The sequence below is a fragment of the Rhineura floridana genome, chromosome 3, assembly GCF_030035675.1.
Source record: "Rhineura floridana isolate rRhiFlo1 chromosome 3, rRhiFlo1.hap2, whole genome shotgun sequence".
In the NCBI taxonomy this organism is placed as follows: Eukaryota; Metazoa; Chordata; class Lepidosauria; order Squamata; family Rhineuridae; genus Rhineura; species Rhineura floridana.
Window position 1 is genome coordinate 124,362,241 of NC_084482.1, and position 27,138 is coordinate 124,389,378.

At 42.3% G+C, this 27,138-nt stretch overlaps 1 protein-coding gene across 9 annotated transcripts in view; it reads right to left on the reverse strand.

Annotated features, from left to right (window-relative positions):
* RNF123 (ring finger protein 123) overlaps positions 1-27,138 on the reverse strand; it is a 121,573-nt gene that overhangs the window by 94,299 nt on the left and 136 nt on the right. Inside the window, exons 1-17 of one of the 9 annotated variants that reach the window (XM_061617740.1) lie at positions 26,977-27,085; positions 25,969-26,279; positions 23,844-23,932; positions 21,164-21,281; positions 18,943-19,027; positions 16,396-16,475; positions 15,427-15,524; positions 13,368-13,422; positions 13,040-13,125; positions 11,083-11,169; positions 9,220-9,287; positions 7,880-8,011; positions 6,106-6,214; positions 3,682-3,786; positions 2,155-2,280; positions 1,945-2,037; positions 1,361-1,434 (exon numbers count right to left, since the gene is read on the reverse strand). In XM_061617740.1, coding sequence (XP_061473724.1) covers positions 1,361-1,434; positions 1,945-2,037; positions 2,155-2,280; positions 3,682-3,786; positions 6,106-6,214; positions 7,880-8,011; positions 9,220-9,287; positions 11,083-11,169; positions 13,040-13,125; positions 13,368-13,422; positions 15,427-15,524; positions 16,396-16,475; positions 18,943-19,027; positions 21,164-21,245 — 1,280 coding nt within the window. In that variant the 5' untranslated portion in view covers positions 21,246-21,281; positions 23,844-23,932; positions 25,969-26,279; positions 26,977-27,085. The other 8 variants (XM_061617743.1, XM_061617739.1, XM_061617741.1 and 5 more) reach the window with 8 other exon arrangements.

Sequence of the window (27,138 nt, forward strand, 5' to 3'; positions counted from 1 at the left end):
GAACATGCATTTTGCATGCAGAAGAACCAAGGTTTAATCCCTGGCACCTCCAGTTAAACGATCAGGTAAAAGGTGATGAGAAAGACCTCTGCTTTACAGCCACTGCCAGTCAGAGTGGACAATAAGGAGCTAAATGGACAAACAGTCTAACCTGGAATACATATCTATGGTGTGGCCATACTTGGGATGCTCTGGACAGTTCCAGAAAAGGGTAATCAAAATGATCAGGAGAAAGGAGCACCTTCCCTATAAGACTAAAAAGATTCAGGAAGTACTTCACACAGTACATAATCTGTTTATGAAATCAGCTACTAGAAAATGTGGAGATGGCTAATAACTTACATGACTTTCAAAGGGGATTAAATATGGAGGACAATAATATTAATGGCTTGTCATGCTGGCTTTATCCTGCCTCCAGGACCAAAGGCAGTAAGCCACTGAGTTTTTACTGCTGGGAGAAACAACAATTAAGGGGAAACAGCAACTGTACCAGGAGTCTACTTTTGACTGGCTAAAAGGCTGGGAGGGAAAATGAGAATATTTTGTATAAGTTGAAGTGGAAAATAGGTTAGTTGGTTGCAGAACTGAAGAAAAAAAGTTATGGAATCAAACTGAAGAGCTACAAGGGGATTGGGTCACTTTTAAGAGCTGGAATACTGGAATATTGAGCACAGCCGATTTTCTTAAAAATCACTTAACTTGTTACGTTACCAAAACCTTAAGTAAAAGCCTGTTTTAATTGGGTGTGAGGCCTGGTTACTCTCCCCATGTCTAATTGCCATACTCCTCTACGCAGTACTAGGTATGGCCAGTTAAAGGCCAGAAGTTTAAAGGCTGTTCAGTAGACAGCCAAAAACCCAAAAACTAGGTGGCAGCAGTGACATTATCAAGAAGGAAGGGTTGGTTTGCCTAGTTTGTGTTCCTCCCTTCCTGGTGTAGGCTACAACCCATGCGGTCACAGAGCATGAATTGAAAGTGGAGGAAATTGAATCTGAATGTATGCAAAGAGCAGGAATTAGCAAAGTGTGATCTCTCCAAGGCCCAACCCCACACTGAAGGTGCACCTATTTCCTATGATTCCAACCCTTCCCTCTTTCTTGTACAGTTCACTTGAGAGGGGGGCATTTGAACTGCATTTGTAAGTAAGGAAATAAAGCAAGGCTTCACAGAGAAATAGCAACAAGCATGGCTCCCTGAAATTGGTTTCAGTTGTGTGCAGTCAAAGGAAAAAAGAAGTCACTTCCTTTTACAATGTAACAATTCTACAGTGCCTACCCCTAAGCTCTTTGGCAGTCTAAGCAAGTTTGCACCATCAGGAGATTTGGATGCACGTGAAAAATATTGGTATGAAAAAGGATACAGGACATTGTGAAGTAGGTACTTTCTGGATTTCTCATGCTTCAGTACAGCAATAGTGAGACGGAGGTAGTAAATCTGAATAGAGAAGAAAAAAATAAAGGGCAATTAAAATCAGCTTCAGAGCTCAGTGATCAAGAGCTCTCAAGACAGTATATTTAAAATGTCTTACAACATTTGCGAAGCTGTAACCAGCCAGCCAAAGCAGCCTTCCTCACTGTAAGACCTTTCCTCTCACGGGTTTCATAGAATTATAGAGTGGGAAGGGGCCTATAAGGCTATTGAGTCCAATTCCCTGCTTAATGCAGGAATCCCTCTTAAAGCATACCTGACAGGTGGCTGTCCAGCTGCCTCTTGAATGCCTCCAGTGTTGGAGAGCCCACCACCTCCTAGGTAACTGGTTCCATTGTTGCATTGCTCTAACAATGAGGAGGTTTTTCCTGATGATCTGCTGAAATCTGGCTTCCTGTACCCTGAGCCCATTATTCTGTGTCCTGCACTCTGGGACGATCTAGAAGAGATCCTGGCCCTCCTCTGTGTGGCAACCTTTTAAGTGTTTCCACCGGCATCTCACAAAATGATACTTACCTGTAAGCCAAGATCAGGAACAATGGGAGAGAAGCGGTAAGCCCTGAGCAAGGACATCAGCAGCTGCTTGAGGCATTCATGTACTTCATAATCCTGTGGGGGGAAAAACACTCTTGCTCTCTAGATAGAAGGTACTGGTGCCAGTTAGCTCCCTTGGAGAAATGAAGAAGGGACTCCCACCTTGAGAGGCAAGACACCCCAGCAGCTCACCTCCATGAGAAGCCACATGAGATCCAGTAACTGCTGAATAAGAGGGTGTGCTTCCACAGACCCTCCCCCTTCCAGGATGCTGAGTAGAAAGCTCATAAGCACATCTTCTACCAAATATACTTTGCACTGCAGAAAAGGATTTCTAAAATCAGCAGACTTACAGAGAAGTTTAATCACAATGTTGCAACAAAGTCAATCAGGGCCAGTCATGATACAAGAAAAGGGCATATGCTGCAACTTTGAGGGTGCCCATAGATGCCATTTTTTATACATCTTGGGAATTCTAAGGACAACTCTTTGTGGGCCACATACCAGCAGCGAGTAGGGTCAAAACAAGAATGGGTGTGGTCAGAGCGAGTGTAACTGCTCTACTCTCCCTAGCACGCACACATACATGTAAATACACATATGCGTATCTCTGTCCCCCACCCCCAGCAAGGCTTTTTAGCTTTTTCAAGCCTAATTGCTGGAGGGGGATGATCTTCGTGGAGACGGCAGCTGGAGGGTTAACCCATCTCCCCTCAGCTACACTCACTCTCCCCCACAGCAATTAGGTTCGGGAAAAACTATTGGTGCCAATAGAAGGCTGTTTTCAAGCCTAATTTCAGCATGGGTGTCCTGCCCAAGCCTACTGAAGTCAGACTCAGACATGAAGATGTGCTTTTCTTTAATAGGTTTAATGGAGAATTTCAGTTCAGAGTCCTTCATGAATTAGCTTACAGGCTACAGCATCTCTATAGTGCATATCTAGGCATGACTACACAGACCTAAGACGTTGTTGCAGCAATTAGACATGCCCCCTTACAACCCTTAAGCAAGTGTGGGCAGGCTCCTTCTACTTGCATGAGAAAGGTGTCATGGACAGAAGCTCACGTGCACACAAACACTCCTCAGTGGGAACCCTTTGAGCCTGCTGATGCAATAGCCTACGTGTCCGAAATGAGAGCGGTGGAGACACGTCAGCTAGGTTTTCCTCCTCAGGAGACGGGCTGCATGGCGATGGCAGGGCAATCAAAGAAGGGGGGTGAAGAAAAGGTGAAGAGGTCCTGATCAGGCAGCACCTCATCAGTTGTAATTGGAGCTACAGGGGCAAAGCTGTCACTGTCAGCAGCACTGAAGTCTTCAGACTCAACCCTCTCTGAATACAAGTCACTTGGGCCCTCCCACAAGTCCCATTCCAGCTCCACCTCTTTGTCCTCATCGCTCCAAGACCATTCCATAGGACTCGTGATAATGGGGGTATTGCCATGCATGGGGAGGGAAAGATTAACCGTTCCTACCTATGACTCTTTTGCAACATCACACACGCACACAAAATTAGGCTGGAAAAACCCTCCTATCAGCCTTGTATATAAGGTAGCTTACTATGTTTTTAGAAAACTTGTTGCCAAAAACTGAAATCACTGATGAGGACAAGTTCATGCCCTCCTGCAAGCAGGAAAATGAAGATACGGGTCCCTCACTATTGAAGAAAGTTAAGATAGTAGAAGATCCTGAAAAGTTAAGTTAAAAATGGAGGAAACTCACCATAAGGGGGGCAAAACGGTTAAAAATGTGTGCCAGGGTGATCAAAACTGTTGGGTCCCCCTGGAGTTGCCATGTGGAAGTGTCTCTTTCCACCAGCTTCCCTTCCTGAAATACATAACTCAGGGTTACACAAATTTTTAACAGATCCCAATTTTACGAGAGTACTTCTTCCTAAGCTTCAGGAAGCCCTTGGAACTGAGTAATATATCTTGGATCTGCAGAGAGGGCACTAACTCCATCCTCCGCCAGATGTGGCATCAGTGAGGCACTACAGAACTACTGCTGGCACCCAGTAAAAGAACCACACACCATGGGTTTATCACACTTAGCATTTCCCTATCCCCATTCCAATTCATCCGTGGATACTTGCAGAGGGTGAGCTAATGCTCAGAGCAATTACATGATGTCATACTTTTTAAAAAACTAGATTGTTGGATAGATTTGTGTTGGCAGCAGCCATGCAATCTCCCATAATATCTAGCTTGACCCTTAGTCTCTCTTTCTTTCTTTTCCGCCAGAACCACCAACTTTTCAAACTCCAATACAAAATGCAGCTTTGCAACTTTATGATAAAGGGAGACCTATCACATTAATTTTGATTTTTGATACCCACAAACACTCTTTGGCAGGTATAAATATCCAGCTTCATAATACTGTACATTTGTCAAACTGACATACTTAGTAGTACACAGAAGGAGTTCCCAAAAAATGAAAAGACACACCAGGCAATACAATCAACAGATCTACATCCATTGGAATCTGCAATTTTGAGCTTCAACAGTGTCACTTGCATATTCTCAGCAATATACAGTAGGGCCCCGCTTATACGGCGGGTTACGGACCAGGCCCCCGCTGTAAAGCGGGACCCATAGACTATAATGGGGCCGTCGCACAAAAATGTTGCAAAATCGGCTTTAAAAAGTGGAATTTCCCACCGTTGCATTAGCGGAACGCTGGAATGCAAAGCGCCGGTAAGCGGGGCCCTACCGTATATTCAATTTAAAAACCTCACCATGTATCCTTTGTTTTTTACAAGATGGAATGCACACTTGTATTAATACATTACACGTTTTAATGACCAGAAAAATGTCTATGATATGACAGGTAGGGTGCGGCTATGAGGGAGATTGCATACTGCCGAGACCCTGGGGCAAAATGCTTCTGCGTATGCTCTGCACGTTCTATCACCTAGCAGGGTCCCTTTCAGGGAAGGTCAGACTACCCAGTGTCAGGGGTAGAGAACACAGGGTTTCACTCTTATCATAATAGTTTATCCAAGTGCAGCAATTTATTGTTTCCCGTATGAGTTAATGGCAACTTATTTGGAAGAAAGTAAGAAAAGCATTTGGTGACACCATTAAAGTGGGAATGAAACTGGTTCCCTTTCTTTGCCAAACTCAACCATTGAGAATCAAAACTGATTGATCAATTCAGCCCCATCATGGGTACTACTACTTAGTCAGACAAATGTGGTGGAACTGGCTGAGACAAACATTCTCACAGGAGTACTTTCAACTAGAGTTGTGTGCATACGTATAAGAAGTAAGAGGTCTTCTGAGTTACTTGGGGGGGTTAAATTCACCACATAGGAGGACACTTGTTAGGGGGCTGGCTCACAGTAGCAATGGCTGTTTTTCTTCTTTTCTTTCTTTCGCCATCACTGGCAGTTACCAATTTTTTTGTGGTGATCACCATTCTCCCCCAGGTGGCCCTGTATGGCACTATATCCAGGGCATATCAGCAGGCCACCGAAAGAAGAGCTCAGATCATGTTGCTGCCATTGCCTGTGGTGGCAACAAGAAAAACAAGGAGGGAGGCAGAAAGGAAGACACCAGACACCAAGCTGCTGCTGCTGTGCCATACCCCAGGAATCTAATGATGAGTTTTATGCCCCACTAAAAAACTCAGAAAGACAGTCCTCCAATTTGCTGTCTATGAAGGAGGCCACACAGTTCTGGGGCTATCAGGTATCAGCCCTAGTTTAATTTGCAGTCCTATATACACACTCCTGTGAATAAATCCTCAAAAAAATCAAGTGGGCTTATTTTGAGTTGGCATGTATAGAATTGCATATCAATTTTTTTTCAGCTAAGCTGTACATAGCAGAACCCCCTTCCCCAGGGAGGTTCGCCTGGTTCCATCTTTTATTTCTCCCTTTTGGTCCAGGGGAAAGCCTTTTTATTTGCCCTGAACCTTTTAGACAGCTTAGTTTTATATTTTGCTGGAATTGTATTGCTGCTTTTTGGGAGTGTATTTTATTGTTTATTTGTTGTAAGTTGATCTAAGAGCTTCGGCTAAAGTGCAGGTAAAACCCTAAATAAAAAATGAAGTAACATCAAATGCTCCTAACTTCATAGATCTAACATGCAGTCAGTTTTTGGCAGGACAAGTCTAAATAAATATAACACTGAAAAATGATCTTACCGTAACATCTATTCCAATATGAATAACGTTCTTCAGGTACCCTAACAGCTTCTGAGCTTTCATCAGATCTGCAGCAGGTTTGTCCTGTAGGGGTCGATATCCCTCCACTGGATATGTATGGAATTACTAAGAAAAAAAATCTCAGAAGGAACCTTACCCGTCCTTCAAGGATTTGCTACAAAGTCCCTATGCTTTCCTCTGCTGCCAAGCCTTGCTTTCGCCCAGCATGTCAAGCTTCTAGAATGCTTGCTACATTTACTTCTATTTCATATGCTTCCAGGTCCTGTGCCACACTTGCAAAGCAATTTGTACCAAGAACAGCATGTATTGTAACAAACTGCCAAAGAGAAAAGGAGTTCAGCGTTTGCTGCTTTCTTATTCAGGACACCAAAGGTCCTCTTTCTTATTCATACTGACCAATACTCGCCTTATTGATCATTCAAGAAGGTTGGACCTGCTGCTGGGGATTGCTGTTCAACTCTTCTCCTAAGAGCAGAACATTTGTGACCTATCAACAAGAATGAAACCCTGACTTTCATTTATGTTGGCAAGAAGAGCCTCAGTCACAGAGACTAAGGGTGGCTCCAGATGGGGACTTAGTACTGCTAACAAGTTGTTCATATATTATTTATTCATTTCATTTATACCCCACCTCTCTTTCCATGATAGAAACCCAAGGTGACTTACATATGTTTCCTAGCTGGTCTCCCATTAAGGGGCCCCAACCAGACCAGACCCTGCTTAGCTTCATGTGCCTTCAGACCATAGCCTGGGACCATATATTGCCAATGGGTCATTCATAACAAAGTGATTTTTAACATATTTTATTTATTTATTTATCATTAAATGTACATCCCACCCACCCTCTCAAAGGGATTTACCCCACCATGGGAATCATAGAATAGTAGAGTTGGAAGGGGCCTATAAGGCCATCAAGTCCAACCCCCTGCTCAATGTAGGAATCCATATCAAAGCATTCCCCACAGATGGCTGTCCAGCTGCCTCTTGAAGGCCTCCAGCGTCAGAGAGCCCACTACCTCTCTAGGTAATTGGTTCCATTGTCATATGGCTTTAACAGTTAGAAAGTTTTTCCTGATGTCCAGTCGAAATCTGGCTTCCTGCAACTTGAGCCCATTATTCTGTGTCTTGCACTCTGGGACGCTCGAAAACAGATCCCGGCCCTCCTCTATGTGACAACCTTTCATGTACTTGAAGGGTGCTATCATATCTCCCCTCTGTCTTCTCTTCTCCAGGCTAAACATGCCCAGTTCTTTCAGTCTCTCCTCATAGACTGGACTGTTTCCAGTCCCCTGATCATCCTTGTTGCCCTCCTCTGAACCTGTTCCAGGGTAAATCCAGGTTAAATGAAACATGGAAATGAGGTCTTTATTCCTTTTTCCCTTCTCAAAACACCACTGAACAGACGAAATCTCAGATCTGATGCACAATAGTGTCTAAGAACATGAGCTTTGAGCTGGAGGCCCCATGGAAATCTCAGTGAAACTACAAACAGGTTTTAAATAAAGCCACTCTCAACCTATAACACAAGTCTACCATCTGGGATTCTTGTCAGTATTTCTGAGGTAAAGCATGCCAAGATTATTGATCAGGTAGTATTTATATAGCACTTTCCTTAAATATTATTATTTAATGACAACCAGCAGATCACAAAAAGGTTCAGCATAGTTCTTGTGTGGGAAAAGGATGGCACATTTTAGATACTGACACTGCTTTGGCAGAATCTTTCTACAGTTTGGCTACAATTACTGTTAAAGGATATCGGAGAGGGCGGCTGCCAAAGTTAAAAGCAACTGATTCCTTGAATGACAGGCTGATAGCAGGGAAATAAGCCATGCCAGAGCCTCGTGAGATGTTATCAAAAGCTGTTCCCAGAGACACACCGTTCCTGAAGAAAAAAAGAGAAAAATTCCTAAAGAGTTAATAAACCTTGTCAAATAATTCTAAACCAAGAGATTTAGGTATCTGATGTAATACAAAGGCCGAAATGGTCAAACCTTAGTGACTTCTCCTCTGTATCAAGCCAATGAAAATAAAACTAGATTTTGAATGCCAAGTGCAAAATTCTCCCGTTGCTATTATCCAGGATCTTAACTTGCATTTCAAAAATACTGCCTGTAGACATACCTACATAAATATCAAAAGGCATTGCTAGCGCCTTCCACTGACTCAAACCTGCCTCATTCCCTCAGTAGGAGCACAAGTGTGCTGGAAATTTCAAAATAAAACAGTTCCATCCATGTTTAACAATGAAATTCATCATGTTGCACACCAACTATCATGGCAATTCCTATCCTGAGAGTTTGTGGGATGCAAGTACTTGTTTGCTGCTGCAAAAAGGACCCATGGATAGCTCCATTTGGTGGGTGGGTGTTTAAATTGATTTTAGGATGTATTGTTTACCTGCTCTCTATTTTTTGTTGTTTGAACTGCTTTTATGTTTTTAACTGAATTGTAAACCACCCTGGGATCATAGGATGAAGAGCAGGTTAAAAATAACAAATAATTAATACATCTTTTAAACTCTGTATAATGCTAGAAAATGTTAGGCATTTTATGAGTAACAATATTTATTTAGTTATTTACTTGCAGAGATAGATTCTAAGCAATTAGTCCATGTACAAGCCTTCAAACAACGCCAAAGGTACATGAAATGTTCTAACAAAATGTTCTGTTGTATGCTACAGCAGGAGTCTAGATAACTGCAATAAATAAGGCCTGCTTCACCCCCACACACACAGAGCTCCTGTGTTGTACAGCTCCATGCAGTTATGTTAGAAATAGCCACCCATGTGCATTACTGCTGGTGTGAATCTGGTTCAATTTGTCTATTCATGAAACTTGTAGTGCTTAAAAGAACAGTGGACCAGGAAATATTCTGTAATAGCATCCACTCTCAATTCCAAGGACCAGTTCAGAATCAGTGAGGCAAGGCACCTTACTGAATCCAGTTTAAGTAGGGGTTTACTGTGAACGAAGCAAAGATTTACCCTTTAACGGAGCTTGGTTGAAGCTCTCAGTAAATATACTTAGATGCTGAGACAACAGAATATAGTAGATTAGCAACATCTAGGAGACTTCTAGAAGAGTGCTTACAGGCAGAAAGAAATGCTTCCCTCATCCAGGTCTATCAAACAGCTGACAATATCTCCTGCTGCCCAAGACTGCAGAAAAAAGAAAGGGGAATTAGATGGGACTGTGAGGCATGTAATCAGTGTCACTAGGATACTGTCAAAAAGATACAGCGATTGCTTCCAACCAGTCAGAAAAACTCCACAGGTCAAGATTTCTGATACCACACTGATCCATAGCTTTGACTTGCTACCCCTTCTGCTTGCTTGCTACCCATTCTGCAGCATGCAGAATTCTAGCAAGGGATATGAGATGGTCAGCCAGAGACAGCTGAGATGTGGCATGTGCATGCAAGAACCCATTCAATAGGGTGGCAACTGTCTATATGGTGGTGGTATGAATACAATCAGAATGGGGCAGCCTTGTGCTGGGTATGTGTGGCTTTATGAATATGTATTCATAATGCAAACAGTCATAATGTAGTAGATAAAGCATCCATAATGTGGAAGACAAGGCTCATGCTTGATCATCAGCAAAGTCAGAGGTATATTTGCAAGTGTGCAATCAGTGAAAATATGTGAGAGTACACACATGCAAGGAGTGCAGGACCTATGTGATGCCAGTGTGCAGGCATACTTTATTATGAGCACACAGAGGTGACTAAGAGGGGGCTTCTTGAAATAGCTTTGCCTGGCATACCCAACCAAAGTCAGTGCTGATTTTATTTTTTTAATAAAGATGCACCATGTCATCATGACAGGCCGTGCTGCCCCAATAAAGTATCTCATACTAAACCAACTACTAAAGCACTTATAGTATCAAGCAAAAAGCATTAAGACACCAATTTTATGAGAACATTAAACTTACTACAAGACTTTTTAGGGCTCTTGATTCAGTGAAATAACCTAAATTTTTAGATCAAAGAGTCCTACACCCAAAACCGGGGCTGTGGAGTCGGAATCGGGAGCAATTTTGGGAGGAGTCGGGAAGAATTTTGGGAGGAGTCGTAGTTGGTAGAAATGTACCGACTCCGACTTCCAAATAAATTTTGATTGACAAGAAGCAATTTTGGGTGGAGTCGGAGTCAGACAGTAGAAAAATAGAGGAGTTGGAGTCGGATAGTAGAAAAATAGAGGAGTCAGAGTCGAAGGTTTGGCGTACTGACTCCACAGCCCTGCCCAAAACACAAGTTGCCATACAAGAAGTGTCCACAGTATCAGATGCATGAAGTGACCTATAATTTTGAAAGGTGGATGTGCATCTATTTATCTAACTATACACACACACATGCTCACCGGAAGAAAACCAAGTTTTTCACAATAAGATTAAAACTACAAAACATAACCAAATCAGGTGTGCCCTGGTAAAATGTAAGAACAAATAAGTTCTGGGCACTGGTGAATACACCATCCAATAAGAGTTCTGCTGGAGAGTTAAGAAACCAGATAAATGCCCATGAGACCCAGCATGCCCAGTTCATATCAGATAGTGTTTTTGCATGAACTGGAACAAAGATTCTAACACCGCATGGAGCCAATTACTCTTTATCATGAGAGAAACATCCATAGTTCTAATCCCAATCAAGAGACCAATGTAACATCTGTTAATGAACTCCTAACTTAGCAACTGAATTGCTTACATATGGTGAGGGCCTCTATAGTGACCTTTAAAAGACCTTATCAGGTCAGAACACTGAGAAGTCAAAGCTCAGTAATAGAGCACATGCTCTGAATGCAAAAGGTCCCAAGTCCAAGTCCCAGGATCTCCAGGTAGAATGACCCCTTATGGTCTAAACACTTTATGCGTTCCTAGTTCTTGAACAAGCCAAATAATTTGCAGAGATACAAAGATTATATGCTTAGTTTGCATTTAGGGGCAGACACTCACTTTACCATAGTTGGTTGTAGTCACATTCCATTTGCGCACTCGATTCCCATCGTAGGCATATGAATCTGGAGTGTCTCCAACTCCTTCCTATACAAAATGAGAACCAAAAGGACACCTTAACCAAAGCTACTCAGACCACAATTAAGATTTTGCATTCTCAGGGCGTGCCTTGTCAGCTGGTACTGACCTTTAGTAATTTTATGTAAACTGCTCCTTTTATGTAAACCACTTAGAGGTTTTGATGATTAAGTAGTATATAAATGCTGTTAAATGAAATTTTAAAATAGCTATTCCCCAAAGTGAGATGCGCTATTATGAATAAGTTTTAGACTGTGGTTTAACATGCCCCTATAGTCTACCAGCATGAAAAATCTACAATGCAAGCGCACAAGAATTTACTGAAATATTTTAGCAATTTTTGCTCTTTGTGCTTCTCAAATGTCTCTTCATGGTGCAGCTTCCCTACTTCCATAAACCACTGTCACTGTCATGTCAAAAAGACCAAGAAACATATAGTCTGAATCACAGACCTGGTGCAAACACTCACATGGGCAATATAATATACTAGACATCAACGCAAATTTGTAATAAATCATATAGTAGTAATTAGGTTCAGTTCTTCATCCAACATAAACAGAGAGCAAATTATGAAAGGGAATTGAGGGACTACATGGCAGTGGTTCCACTCCTACTTGGCAGGTCGGCTCCAGAAGGTGGTGCTTGGGGAACATTGCTCGGCCCCGTGGATGTATGGGATTCCACAGTATGGGGTTTCACAGGGGTCAGTTCTGTCCCCCATGCTGTTCAACATCTACATGAAACTGTTGGGTGCAGTCATCTGGAGTTTTGCAGTGCGTTGCCATCAGTATGCTGTACGCCCCTATCTGGACATGGATAACCTGGCTTCAGTTGTCCATGCTCTGGTAGCCTCTAAATTAGATTACTGCGATGCACTCTATGTGCGGCTGCCGTTGAAGACGGTTCAGAAACTGCAGCTTGTGCAAAATGCAGCAGCCAGATTGGTAACAGGGATCAGAAGGTTCAAACATATAAAACTGATTCTGGCCCGCTTGCACTGGCTGCTTGTATGTTTCCGAGCCTGATTCAAGGTGCTGGTTTTAGCCTATAAAGCCTTACACGGCTTGGGACCACAATACCTGATGGAATGCCTCTCCCGACATGAACCCACCCGTACATACACTCAATATCAGAGGTCCTCCTCCGGGTGCCTACTCCGAGGCAAGCTCGGAGGACGGCAACAAGGGAGAGGGCCTTCTCAGTGGTGGCCCCCAAATTTTGGAATGATTTTGTTGACGAGGTGTGCCTAGCACCAACCCTGTTATCTTTTCGGCGCCAGGTCAAGACTTTCCTCTTCTCCCAGGCATTTTTAACAGGATTTGAACAGCATGTGTTTTAACTTACCTATCGGTTTTTATGGGTTTTAATTTGGTATGGTTTAAATTTGTATACTTGTTTTTAATGTTTTTAATTGTTGTAAACCGCTCAGAGAGCTTCAGCTATGAGGCGGTATATAAATGCAATCAATTAATCAATCAATCAAAGGTCCTGATTCAAATCTTCAACTACAACAAAACCCTCAGCAGAACCAATTTAGAAAAGGGGGTGGCCCTGCAGATATTGTAGAGCGTGAATTCATGTCAGTCCCAGCCAACACAGCCAACAGTCACAAATGATGGAACTTGTAGTCCATTAACATCTGCAGGGGCACAAGTTAGCTACCCCATTACAAAATATGGCCATTCCAGTAGCCACTTCTGCATCAGAATAGTTTGGAGATTTTATAAGAGATTCACAATACAAGGTTTGAATGTCAAGATACAAGGGACCTCAGGCAAAGCCTGGGATTTCCAGCCTGGGACTTTCGGGTGAAAGGCGGTCTTTAAATATAAATATGGTAAATCAGTAAGTAAATAAATATGCAGTACTGTTAATTTACCTCTTGATTGAACCGACAACTGAGAGTGCACCAGCCAATTTGCATGAGACCCTGGGATGAAATCAGCACCTCATAGATCCATTTTCCTAAAACAGAAAGCAGCAGCAGAAGTGTCAGGTGAAAGAGTCTCTGTCAAATGGTATAAACTAAATTGCTCATCACATAACACAGAAAGATTGAAATAATTGTGACCCCAAAATTAAAGTCAGGGATTTATTTAAGTCTCATTGTTAACAATTTATCATCTCAAGTTCCTTTTTCCTAGTTACAAACATTTTCCCACTTGCATCAGTAGCATGGTAAGTCCATTTTTTTCCCTAGTCCTTACCTTTATACACACAGGTAGTAGCCCTTATAGAGCCAAAGTTACTATGTCCAATTACCTGATTTGAGAAACAAAGAAGGCAGATTATCACACACCATGAATAAAGGTTTTTCCATATAAAGGTTTCATTACACTTCACAAAAGTGTGAAGTTATTAGTATGCTGTCATAACTTCCTGTGGCTATGCAGGTATTGTTGTTTTGCTTTTGTAGTATGATATATTCATTTTTGTTTTTAACTCTGTTGTAAGTTGCTTGGAGACCTTCAGGTGACTAATAAATCCAATTATTATTATTATTATTATTATTATTATTATTATTATTATTATTATAGTGTGTGGAATGGGGGAGAGACAAAGCTGGTATCAGGTCACTTCCAAGGAATCGGGAGACCTTCAGCAATGGGCTGCTCCCACCCACTCATTTTACACCAGGACTGGACACACACAAAAATCAGTTCTACATGTACACTGAACACGGGTACAACAACAACAAAGAGCATGTTGACATAATGGTTTCCTGATTCCATTTGTCCAGGACAAAACACTGAGTGCCAATAACAAAAAGCTAGCTTGGGACAACCTGTGCTGGCCTCACAATTGGCTCAATGAGCTGTATGATCAGGTTGGGGGATCAGCATGAGCAAAGAGCCCGGAGTATGCCAACTGCAAGAACCAGATGGACTGCATGGGAGTGTGTCCAAAGATTTTCCAGAAATCATGGGTGAAGAACGTCTGGCTCGCAGGGCTCATTTGGCTCACCAGGCCTCCCTATTGGGCACCAGGTCATTTTAGCCAAGCCAGGACCACATGCCCTACAAAGTCATGGCTAGGCACTGCCAAGCTGCCCCAAAGCCCTGACTAACAGCTAACTGTGAGGGCTTCAAAACAGCACAGACCTCTCTGCAAGCACTGACAATCTGCTGAGTGTCGGAGTTTCAAAGTGGAGTTCCAAATATCAGCTGAGACCAGCTGTACTACTGAGTTCCACTTCAGGACATGGAGCGTTTTCAAAGGAAACAGTTGGGATTCAAAGCACTGGGGGTCCATTTTCTTTGCAGTGAGGAAAATGCTCAATTTTTAGGAGCATTTTCCCCCCTGCAGAGACTTCTAGGACAGACATTCTATCTGCCAATCAGCTGAAGGCATGCTTTGAAGGCATGCTTCTAGCACCAATTCGTGGATTGGCCCTGAAAACATGTCTTTAAAAGAGACTGCTGTAACCATCAATCAGCTGATCAATAGTTACAGCAACTTCCTTTGAACTTTGACAAGTGTCAATCACCCGAAGTCATTATCCACCACTCTTTCAAGTACCCTGTCCATAAAGCCAATATTTGTAACTCTGTGGTAGTTGTCACACGCTTTTGGGTCCATGGAAGGCTTCTTGAGGAGGGGGTGCACCAGTGCTCCCTTCAAAGGACTACCTCTTCCTGGCAGGATGCATTTACTTGCACACTAGCTACTATCCAACCTGCTTCACTGGCAGAACCAGGGAGCAATCTAGCATAAAACCCACCTTCTATGAACACCAAAGGATACTTGCAGGTATGACAGAGGTTGTGCAATAACCACAATTAATAAATAGAAGACAGTCTTTTAAACATGCAGTCTCTTTCCATATCTCCTCCACTCCCTAGACCAAAATTTCCCATTAACCAGAATTAAATAATTTGTCAGAGACATTAGCCATAATTAATGTTTGCCTTAAATTAGAATCTGAAGCTGCAGCTTCACATCATAGTTAAATGGTAACCCTACTTAGCTTTAATCATGGTTGAGATTACTGCTGAGATACTGCTCAATGGTGGGGAGGGGGAGTTGCTCCAGGAAGAGGAGGAGCAGAAGAAAGGAAATGCACATTCCTGGAGCTGGCTCTCAGTTTATGAGCCATCATTAATAGGGAATCAGTGCTACTTCTGCACTAAGCACAAAAGCAAAAGGGAAGTGGGGACACACAGAGACAGAAATATAGCAGTAAGAGAACACCAGCACAGACACTGAAGAGCTCTCTAAGTCTCCAAGCAGTAGTTATTACATTCACAGTGTTTATTTCACACTCACCCCAAGTAGGTCATCATCCACCAGCAGAAGTCCCTCAAAACCACTGGTGTGATCCAACACCACAGTAGAAGGGCCAAGTCTGCCCTCTACTCCTTGATCTGAAAGGAGAGTTGTGGGAATGACAACAAGAAATATTAGTAAAGCAACCGTGTAAGAGATACGGTGATTGAGATTAGGTGACTCTGATTGCAATTTTTTCGCAAAAGAGAGGCCCGAGAATTACCAGCATCAGTCTGTCAAAATATTACAATGATTTTTTTTCCTGAACACAGAGGAACAGTTTTCCAAAGGAACAGAGAATGCTGTAACCATGGTTACCCTAGTCACACATTGAAATCTTGCAAGATATCTAAAAATGTGTCCATGTCTTGTCACCCTTTAATATGTCCCAAAAAATCCAAAAGGGGCATATTAAACCTACAGCATATATTTATGGCAGGTCATTGAACAACAAAAACATTTAGACAGAGGATCAAGCCACTGATTCACCACAGATGCAATTTCAGCAATCTCAGAGGAAACTTTTGGAACAATGAGTACTTCCCATAAAAGAAGGGAATTGCCCTCTACAAAAGAGACTGCAGGACATTACATTCTAAACACATTTAATAGAAGGGCATTTACACTTCCTTTACATTTACCCATTGAACAAAGTGGTATTTACTTCTGAGTAAACATATACAAGATTGCAGTGCACAAAGAGGGAGGAATTCACTACACAACTGTTCCACAAGTAGAAGACAGCGCAATCTGCAGTTTTATGAAAACAAAATCCTCTTTCAGCAGCTGCCCCTGATGCATTCATTCACTTCAAAGGAACAGCCCTTTTGTTTCCTACTGGAAATGTCACTTCTAAAACTAATCTACCGATTAGCATATCAATGTTCTACACAGAAGATCAAGAAAGGAACTAGGCTCAGGTGGAAAGTTATCACAGTATGGTATTCTACAGACAGTGTGTATACCTACCTTGACCATCTTCTGAGCCAGCATTTTCTGCCATCAATCGTTCTACGTGTTCTTGTAAGTTTTGAAATGAGAGGTGCTTTCTAGGAATAAAGTAAAGGATCCTTCAGAGATTTTATATCATTCTCCAAGGAGAGACTCTCACAAATTGAAATAGTCAAACTCTGGTTTGCAACACTGTCCTTCAAAACTTATCAGTTTAATAAAGCTACGTGGCATGATTTATAGATGCAACAACCCAGGGAGAACAAAAGGACTGGAAACTAAAATATTAGGTGAATAAAAAGTTTCTTTAGAGAAACTGACGACACTGATTGTAAGAGACTCTCTGGTGCTCCCCAAAGAAATTTGTCAAATTCCGGCAGACCTGCTAACCTTGTATCTTAACACCAGCTATGGTGTAAACAAGGTGCTCCAGAAGAAAGGAGATAGTTCTTCCATCTGGATCCCAAACAAAACTTTTTTCTAAAGCAAGCAAACAAATTATTTGTCCTTCTAGTCTGAATTTTGTCTACATAGCATTGTGGCCTGCAAGCTTCCTTTAGGCAGTCCATGGCATGTCCACATTAAATATTCATGTTAATTTTTAACTGTATTTTTATTGCTTCTTTTATTTCTCACACTGAATTTCTTTGTATTGCAGTTTGAATTCTGTGGAATACAAATCACAATACAATACAAAATACAATACAAGAAATAAAAGAAGCAATAAAAACATAATTAAAAATCATCCAGCACTTAGCACAGCACATTATAATTGCTACAACTGGCCGAAAAATCATGAAGACCATCAGGGATTTTCAAGTGGTCCATGGGAAATGCCTGAGAACCCCTGCTATAGACTATCCAAATCGCAACTGCCAAGATTCTTTATGGCTTTATTGGACTGATGTAATAAGGCAGGCCTGCACAATTTGTGACTCACCAAGCAGAATGATATCATACTTTGTCATCATCTTTGTTATCATACTTTGGACACATAATGAGATGACAGGATTCATTAGAAAAGACAATAATGCTGGGGGGAAAACAGCAGGGAGTAGAAAAAGAGGAAGACCAAACAAGAGGTGGGTTGATTCCATAAAGGAAGCCACAGACCTGAACTTACAAGATCTGAGCAGGATGGTTCATGACAGATGCTCTTGGAGGTCACTGATTCATAGGGTCGCCATAAGTCGTAATCGACTTGAAGGCACATAACAACAACAACAAAAAAGCTGAATGAAACCCACCAGCCACATACTGTGGCCTTTCAGCTACTTAACACTACTATGTTTTTATAAGCAGATAGCAAAAAGAGAGCCCCTTGTGGCTGGTGGGCTGTGTTATGCTTGGTGGATCATATCTTATGTAAGCCTGTGCTAAAACCCTAAATCCAACAGAAACTGGGAATTCAGCAAAGCACCTTCTTTTCCAGTCCAGTCATCTCTATGCTCTTAAAGAACAAATCAAAGGAATTTAATGCTGAACAGTTTGAAGCACAAAAAGAAAAAGAAAAAAGTGAAATGGAATATGCCAACAATACACTGTCTGCGAAAACTGTGGCAAAGAAACAAGAAACAACTCTCTTCCTCTTCCTCCTCCTGGTAACCACTACTCATCAGAAGTAAAAAGGGATGAAAGTTATTTTTAGCAGTTGTGAGTTCAGAAGCTAAGTATATAGTGGGCGGAATTTGACCCCAGATGATCTTTAAATACAAACGTACAACAGGCCTTCCAGAGAAACATTCACATGAGGTCTCAAACTGCACTAGTATCATTCTGAACCTGCATGTACTTCCAAGGACAAAGTGAAAGGAACTTTTACACAATATTAGGATTCATTATTCTGTGCCATGGAGGAGGAGTAGACTTCAATGTGTAAAAGGAAATGAAATTAAAAGAATTAAAGCCTTATTTTGTGATTTCAGCAAGTTTATACTCAATGGCCAAGGACAGGTGCAAAGCAATTTAAAAAATCATAATCACATATAAGAAAGAGGAAAAATTAATCAAATAAAGCCAATGATATCATATAATTGTATGAAATGTACTGGACCCTAGTTTTCATAATATGAGCGTAACTTCTTGACACTCACATTCATTTAAATTAGTATTGAACATTTGACAGAATAATAATAATAGTAACTTACAAATGACTAACAGCATAACCCTATGAATGTCTACACAGAAGGAAGTCCTATTCAATCCAGTGGGACTTACTTCCAGGTAAGTGGGGTTGGGGTTGTAGCTGCAAATATTTTCTCAACAGTGTACAGATTTTAAATGATGTTCAGCTTTAATCATTATTTACCATTTTTGATATATAATCAGATTTACAGAAATTATAAATTAGATCAGTAATTCCCAAGTTCTCTCTTGCCTCATACACACCTTCAAAACAAAGGCATGTCAGCCCTAATGTCTGAAAAGTCCCACACACATTATACCACAGAAACACTAGTCAACATTCAGTTGTGTTCCTAAGCAACGCTACTAAAAGTATACACATCAACAGCACCTATACAGACACAGCTCTGCTTGCTCTTTAGTAAATCAGGAGTCCAGTACCTGTATGCAGCAGTAGCCTGAGTTCCATTGGCACTGGGGAAGATGCGATGCAGATAATCATTCAGGAGCCTGCTGTTCACTATGCCTACAGCAAATAGCAAAAAGCCAAGTTGTCAGGTATAACCTCCAAGATACCAATTTTACTTCCACAAAGGCTTTCTTGTATTTATTTCATGTATAGCTTGTCATTCTTCCATAGAACTCAAGGCAGCATGCATGGCGCTCCCAAGTGGCCTCCCATCCAGACCCTGACCAGAGCTAGACCAGCCTAGTTCTGTAAGGCTGCTGCGTCATGTGCCTTTAGCCTATGCCCTCCTCCATATAATATAATAGTACCTGAACAGCAGAAATTTAAGAAATCAGTTCTGATAAAGTCATGTCATAATAAATCACTTAACAACCCAATCCTAAGGATGTTACTTGAAAGTAGATCCAGTGAGTCCAATGGGACTTACTCCCAAATATGCACAGAACTGTGACCCTTGTCTCTAAGTATGTATCTCCACCAAATGTTTTTCCACGCACATGTCTTAGCATATACAGCAAATAGAGAATACTATATGCCTCTCCTCTTGGGATTGTCTCTAGTCACGACTGCACTTCCAGGTTCCTTCATAGGAAAATGTATTTAAGTGATTCAACAGGTGAAACAGCAATACATCACCTGAAGGATTTAAATAGCACATCAATGTACCTCTTGTCCCTCATGGTTGCCGTGCTGCTATTTGAGTGTTTGCATATTCTCCTGAGTTACTTGGCAGGAGAAGCAACAGCATGTTGCTTGAAATGGCAAAACAGTTTGGTCTGCCCTTGTTATCTCTTCTTGTTCCTCTACTTCTCTTTGTATATACGTACTGCAAATGCGCAAAGACCAGCATGGGGACAATGAAGGACAAGGTGCAAGCTAAAGAAAAAATAAACTCAATGAGCTTCACAGGATTCTGTCACAACATACCCTAAGCTTCCATAGCACTTTTTCAAACAGCTGCAACTCAGCATTCTGCCTATGAACATGGGCTTCATAACGCCCCTCTTTTTTTACTACCAATCCCAAACAGCAGTTCTATTCAAGATCCCATCCAATCTGAGATCAGCGAGTGCCTTAATCTATGGTAAAACAAATCCACAGATGAATATACTTAGTATTTCTTTATACTAATAGTCTTTCCAAGCTAGAATATCTGTTAACTGCAACTGAAGGTAGACTCACATAAACATTTTTTTCTCCACATCCATCCTAGTGTTGTGAATTATTCACTACACCCCAATGCTTCAGACCTAATTTTTGTCTGCAGAGGGAAAATATCAGTTTTCAAGTGTTGGCTGAATCCAAACAGTGCCGGCAGATGGACAATTTCAAAGGGACTTACCATCAGTGCCAACCAGAAACCCGACTTGCCAAGAAACAATCACACATTTTAAGCTTGTGAGTGTTCCTCTGCAGCCGCATCTTTACCTACCCCACATCTGACATCACATATGATGGCAGATGGGCATAGCATGGGGGAAATGGCCTCACAGGCCTAATTAGACCCATGTGCTGGAGGTTTCTTAGCACTGGCTTAGCAAAGCCACAGACTCTTCTCCATCTGTGTGAGTTAAAAATTAACCTGCAAAACAAGATAGAAACACCCCTTCTCTAATTCCATATATTACTGAGGACAAATTCCATCCATGTTTTCCCCTTCCACTCACAGGGCAAAAATGGTTTAAGTTAGATGGCATGCAGACCAATTTCTACTAGGTCAACACCAGTCCTCCAAGGATTCTTCACAGATTTAAAAGCTTTTTGTCAGGGACAAGGTTGGAGTGCTGTGAAAAGTGAAACACTCTCCTGCTGAATCTCTCTGCTCTGCGGTTATTATCTGCATTATTATTAGCCATTTTGAAGATGTTTAGTCACTAATAGCATCAATGTTTAATACTCGTCAAGAAAGCTTACATCCATACTACTTGCAAGTAATATTTTGTTTCCTAGACCTGCCTATTGAGCTGACCTTCCAAAGCAAGTCAATTTTTTCCAAAGAGATATACCTTTGCAGTTGGCCTGTATACCTGGGCTAAAGCAAAAGTATCTGATAATGAAGTGGCATATATGGAGAGGTGGCACCTTTGCATAGCTAAGGTGCTGAAAACAGTGGATGTCACTGCTAATTAGTTCCTGTCAAAACTTGTAATAACAGCCCTCCTTTCCCCCAGCTATCCACAATAGTACTCCTACCTGCAACCTTGGACTTCTCAGGCTCTGTGCTTAACCTATAATTCTTCCGAGAAAATGTTGTGCCAGAACCTCTTGATGTCATAATTCAGGTCAGCGTGAATACTCACAAACCTCAAAGCTGAAACAGGGAGAAAACTGACCAATTAGAAATGAAAACACTTGCAACGAAGAAAGATGCCACTCCTCACAAACCTGGAAGAAAGGAGCAAGATAACCATATACAAAGTTTTGCATTTCCCCTGCTTCTAGGTAATTCATGCATCTATTTTTGTATATACTTTATGGCATAAAACTCACTGCCTCTAATAATATGCTGTAAGTTGGCTAAGAAAACAAGTACAACACATGCATGTGCACACACAAGAACAAGGTGTTTCACTGCCTCCAGCATTACTATTGAAGAGCATCTGCAGTTAAATACTAAGTACACATCTAGAAAAATCTACCTTAGCTTAAAATTATTCCATTTAGTACAAACTAGAAAGGAACTTCTGCCATTTTTTCTAGTCCTAACTAGAAAACTGGCAATACAACAGCCAAAGATGTGCACTGAAGACTGACGTGCATATAGGAAAACAATGGTTTAACATATCCAAAGCCAAGGGAAGGGACAAACAATAATCCGTGGTGGGGAACCTCCTGCCTGCAAGTCTAGTTAGGCCTGGCAGGGGTCCTGATATGGCCTGTGAGCCCATTTCCCCCAAACCACAGCTATCTGCCCTGCCCTTGATGTCATATGTGACATCAGGTGGGAGGCAGATAAAGGCATGGCCTTCATTTTGAAGTGCATTTCAAAGCATTTTCAACTGAAACCACTTCGAAATGCACTTTAAAGGTGTTGTCATCTGACATCATTATGACATCAGGTGACTGACACCCATTTGTCAAACTTGACCTGCGGGGATTTTGAAGATATGGATCCCTAATCACCAAGGCAAAGCAAAAGAGAAAAAGTAGTCTAAACAGAATATACAACTCCAGTGAGTAATAAATATATATTGGCAAACACACCCCATTAAACCAAGCAAGCAACAATACACAACAATTCTTGTGTCTACCAACATGTATATATCCAAACAGCCCACAGGAGAATTATATGACTGGTGCTTTGTTTTATTGGGGACTTGCATTTGTCAATAGATATTTCATTACTCTCTAGAGTACAAAGTAATGGTTTTAATAGCAGCTGTAAGCTTTCTATATAAGCAGAACATAATATTCAGAACAAAAGAAAGTGAAATTTGTCTTAAACAGAAACATGATTTATAAGAAGTTACACGAACACTGCACAAGTGCACACAGTAGGGCAGAATTCCTAAATGTTGTCTATTAATCAGACATGCAAGAGGAACCTGCGGCACTCTAGATGTTTTCGACTACAGTAATCATCATCCCTGACCATTGGCCATACTGGCTGGAGCTAATGACAACATTCGGAAGGCCACAGTTCTCCCACACACACCAATATATCTTTCCAGTCCCATTATGGAATTTCTTAGTATAATATATCATCAGCTTTTTTCAATCCACAATTTTCAATCTTTCTTCAGGGTGATTTGGTTTCCACACAACCTATTTCATCTACTAGAAACTGAAACAAATATTAAAGAGCTTCATTTATTCTATCTTTCATAAACAAACACAAAGTACAACATCCTGCCAATGCCACAGACCTGAACTTACAAGATCTGAACAGGGTGGTTCATGACAGATGCTCTTGGAAGTCACTGATTCATAGGGTCACCATAAGTCGTAGTCGACTTGGAGGCACATAACAACAACAACAAATCCCTAAATACCATTTGCTGGCCACCATGTCTATCTGTCCTGCACCCACATTAGCAGGAATCATGTTCTGCCTCTAAATAATACAAAAACATGAATATAATATTTGTATCGCCCTTCACACAATATAAGAAGTAACCTTGACAACAGCAAATACACCTGACAGGCTAAGTGGCAAGTTAGGAGACTATGGTAAGACTGGCAGAATTGTTCTGAATTACACTACAAGGCAGAGTATTCTTACAGTGGACCACAGTACCCTCATCTTATTAGAATTTAATGTAGTGAGGAATTATCTCTGAAAATCCAAAAGCTATAAGTGTGTCTGTATAATGGATGGGTTTTTAAACAATACAGCAACCCACAAATAAGATGGCAAACAGCACTAGCTGGCCTGCCCATACATTCATATTTGTTTGTGGCCTCAAAGTACATACAAACTAACTTCTGTATATTTTCTCAGCCTGGTCACTTGAAGACAATTCATACTCACCTCAGGCAATCAGGTGAGTGGCTATTTTCAAGCCCACATTACAGGCTTTGAGCTCAAGAGTCCTGATGGTAAAAAACATACAGTAGGGCCCCGCTTTGCAGCGCTCCGCTTTGCAGTGTTCCACCGATACAGTAGTTATCAATTGCAGAAAGGCACTGCTCCTACGGCGCTTGTTCCACTTTTACAGCGCTTTTTGGGCGTCCGGCACCATTTTAGACAATGTTAGTCAATGTGTTCTGCTTTACGGCGGATTTCACTTTACAGCGACGGTCTGGAACAGAACCTGCCGTAGGAGCGGGGCCCTACTGTACATGGAAACAGTCCTATCATGAGATGGTGGTTTTTGTTCCACTAAAAATAACAGAAAAATACATCTGCAAAAGCAGGGATGGCCTTACTTACCAAGGTCTTTGCCAGCACAATCCTTTGCAGGTTTATTCAGAAGTAAGTCTCAGTCATGGTCACCATATCTTAAAAAGCATATGGTGGAGCTGGAAAAGGTACAGAAAACGGCAATCAAAATAATCTGGGAGCTGGAGCAACTACCATAAGAAGAAATACTACAACTTGGGCTTTTAAGATGATAAAAACAGCAAGTAAGGGGGAATGTGACAGAGCTGTATAAAATGATACATGGTGAGAAAAGAGGGGATAGAGTTAATTCTTCTTCCTCTCTCAACACACCACAAGCTAGGGATATCTAATGAAGGTGAATGGTGGGTGATTTAGGCCCAACAAAAGGAAACACTTCTTCACTCAGCGCATAGAATTCACGGCTACAAGATGTGGTGACTGCTGCCAATTTAGATGACTTTGAAAGGGAATCACACAAATTCATAGCAGTGGGGAGGAGAGCCTGGCTGGGAGTCCAGAGTGTTTGAGTTGAAATCCCTGCTCGTGTCTCCTGGGTGTCAAGGGCCAGCTAAAGGTCATCCCCCCAGTGAGTGGCTCAGGAGTTACATGCCCTGCCACCTGTGCAGCCGTGGGCAAGCTGCATAGTCCCAAGGAGCCCAGTTGCCCCCCAGTTGGCAGTTGCAGACAAGGAAGGGGTGGCTTGTGTAGCTGTGGCAAGCTGAGCAGGCCCTAGCCAGCTGGGGAGGACTAGCCTCAGAGGGAAGGAATGGTAAACCTAGGGTTGCCAGGTTCTTGGCCTGAGACTGATCCTGTATCTTTAGGAGAAGAGAAAGTCAGCCAAGTGCAGGTGTTCTTGCAACTCAGTAATGGGGAAAACTACAAGGTGGAATTCTCCCTTCTCCCTGCACAACTTTTAAAGACACAGAAGTCCTCCTGGAGGCCGGGCCTGGCAACCAAGAGGTCTTCTGTATCTTTAAAAGTTGTGCAAGGGGAAGGGAGAAGTCCACCTTGTGGTTTTTCCCATTACAGAGTTGCAAGAACACCTGCACTTGGCTGACTTTCTCTTCTCCTAAAGATACAGGATCAGTCTCAGGCCAAGAACCTGGTAACCCTAGGTAAACTCCCTCTGAATACCACTTACCATGAAAACCCTATTCATAGGGTAGCCATAAATTGGGATCGACTTGAAGGCAGTCCATTTCATTTTTTTCAAGACCATCAGTGTTTATATACTACCTCTAAGATCAGAGGCAGCATACTTCTGAATAAATACGAGCTACTGAGGAGTAACAGTGGCAAAAAGCTACTGTATTCATGCCCTGTTTGTGGACTTCCCAGAGGCATATGTGGAAAACAGGATGCAGGACTAGATAGGCCTTTACTCTGATCAAGCAGGGCTTTTCTGATGTTCAAGTAGTTTTATTCCCAAGTAAGCATACACTGGATTGCAGCCTGAGCCCTTCATGAGTTATATGAAATGGGTATTTGAAGGGTACAATCCAAATAAGCATAGGATATTAATTTGTACTAATTTTAATCTCACCATTATCTTGCTTGCTGGATTATTTTGAGTACCAGATTAACTATGTGACAATATGACAACCATTTATTAGCAAAAGGAATATCAGTGGGGCAAAGGAAATCATGAAGATATCAGTTTTGGCTATAAGCAACAAATTTAGCTGAAAATTCATATGTCAATCCTCTTCCCTGGATCTATATTTTCGAAGGATGGTCCCTGTTATATTTAGGCTTTGGCACAAGGATCTGAAACAGTGGTACAGCCTCTCTGCAGAACACCATGTGTTAATAACTGTGGTCTCAAAGAGTGGTGGAAGGCCTGGAGCTATTTCCACACAGCAGGATGATTATTTCTTCAGGTTTTCCACTGGTGGCAGGTAAATGTTTAACCACCAACCAATGCACTGAAACATCTGCTACCACTGTTGGACCTTTGTCTGGCTCCACTGCACTTTCTTCTACTGTTGAGTATTCAGAGGTTTATTCAGAAAAGACTTTATTCGACGAACAACCCAATCCTATGCACACTTGCTTATGAGGAAACCCCACAGAAATAAATAGTGCTTACTTCAAAGTAAACTACCTCAGGATCCATCTGCAAAGATGCAATTCCTGAGCTAGCACATTAAGGCTGTACTCCTATAACACTTACCTGTGAGTATGCCTCATTTAAATCAGTGTGACTTACTTCTGGATATGAACAGAATTGCACTATGATAATTACAGATTGCACTGTCTACTCAGAAGTACTTCCAGGTAAGCATGTATAGGGATGCAGCCTAAGTCTCAATGAACTCTATGGGTAAGTATGATTAAGCTCCCACTGACAATCTCTTCCATGTAATTGTAGTCCGCAATGACAAGGCACATCCGAGAAGCTTTGCTCCCTCCACGCTCCTTTGGAAGAAATTTAAAATCAAACTGCTTTCCCACAGTCAGCAGGGCTCCAGGATGGTTTTACTCCTGTGCAGAAAGAAAGAAACGCTAAAGGCGAGAGAAAAGAGGGCACGAACGATCCAAATCTGGAAAAACTAACCGCGGCGGCGGCTAAGAATTGGAAGCCTCTCCCCGAAAAAGGCCTCTCGACACATCCAAGCCAAGTGCAGTGACTCCTCTCCCCAGCAATGGCTCCACGGAATGGTCCGCTGAGTGCTTTGTCGCCACGCCGGGTGGCACGCTGTGCCCTCCAAGCGCCTTCCCTTCGCCGCCGGCTGCTTCCCTCCCTGCCTGAGCCTGACAAGCCACCCTGGAGGTCTTAGGACAGGTTCACCAGCCGCCCCGCCGCTTGGGCAAGCAGTTGTTCGGCGCTGACCCGGGCCTAGTCCCAGCCCCCAAACCAGGCCTCTGCAGTCACCCCTCGCCCACCCCGTCTAGGTGGCTCCTCCACACGCAGAGCCCCGGCAAGAGCCCGCTGCTGCTGCTGCTGCTGCTCACCGCCACCCCACGCCTGGCTCGCCCAGCCCCGGCAGCGGCTCCTCACAACATCCGCCCTGCTACGGGGCCTCGGCAGGGACACACAACGCGGAGGGGACAACCGCAGCCGGAGACGTGGGGCGGATCTCTCGGTGCCTCAACCGGCACCGCCCCCGAGAGTCAGCAGCGCCAGCGGCCGGGCTTCCACATTCCGCGGCTCTTTTTCGCTTTCCTCTCACATACATACAGTGTCTGTCCCGCTGTCTTTCTCTCTCGGTCTGTCGCTCTTACGCATACAGCCTCCCTGTCATCATTACCACTGCTGTGCTCACAGGTTCTTATATTCCAGACACCTACTGGGAAGAAGGGGTGGGGGGATATAAATCAAATAATAAATAAATAAATGTGC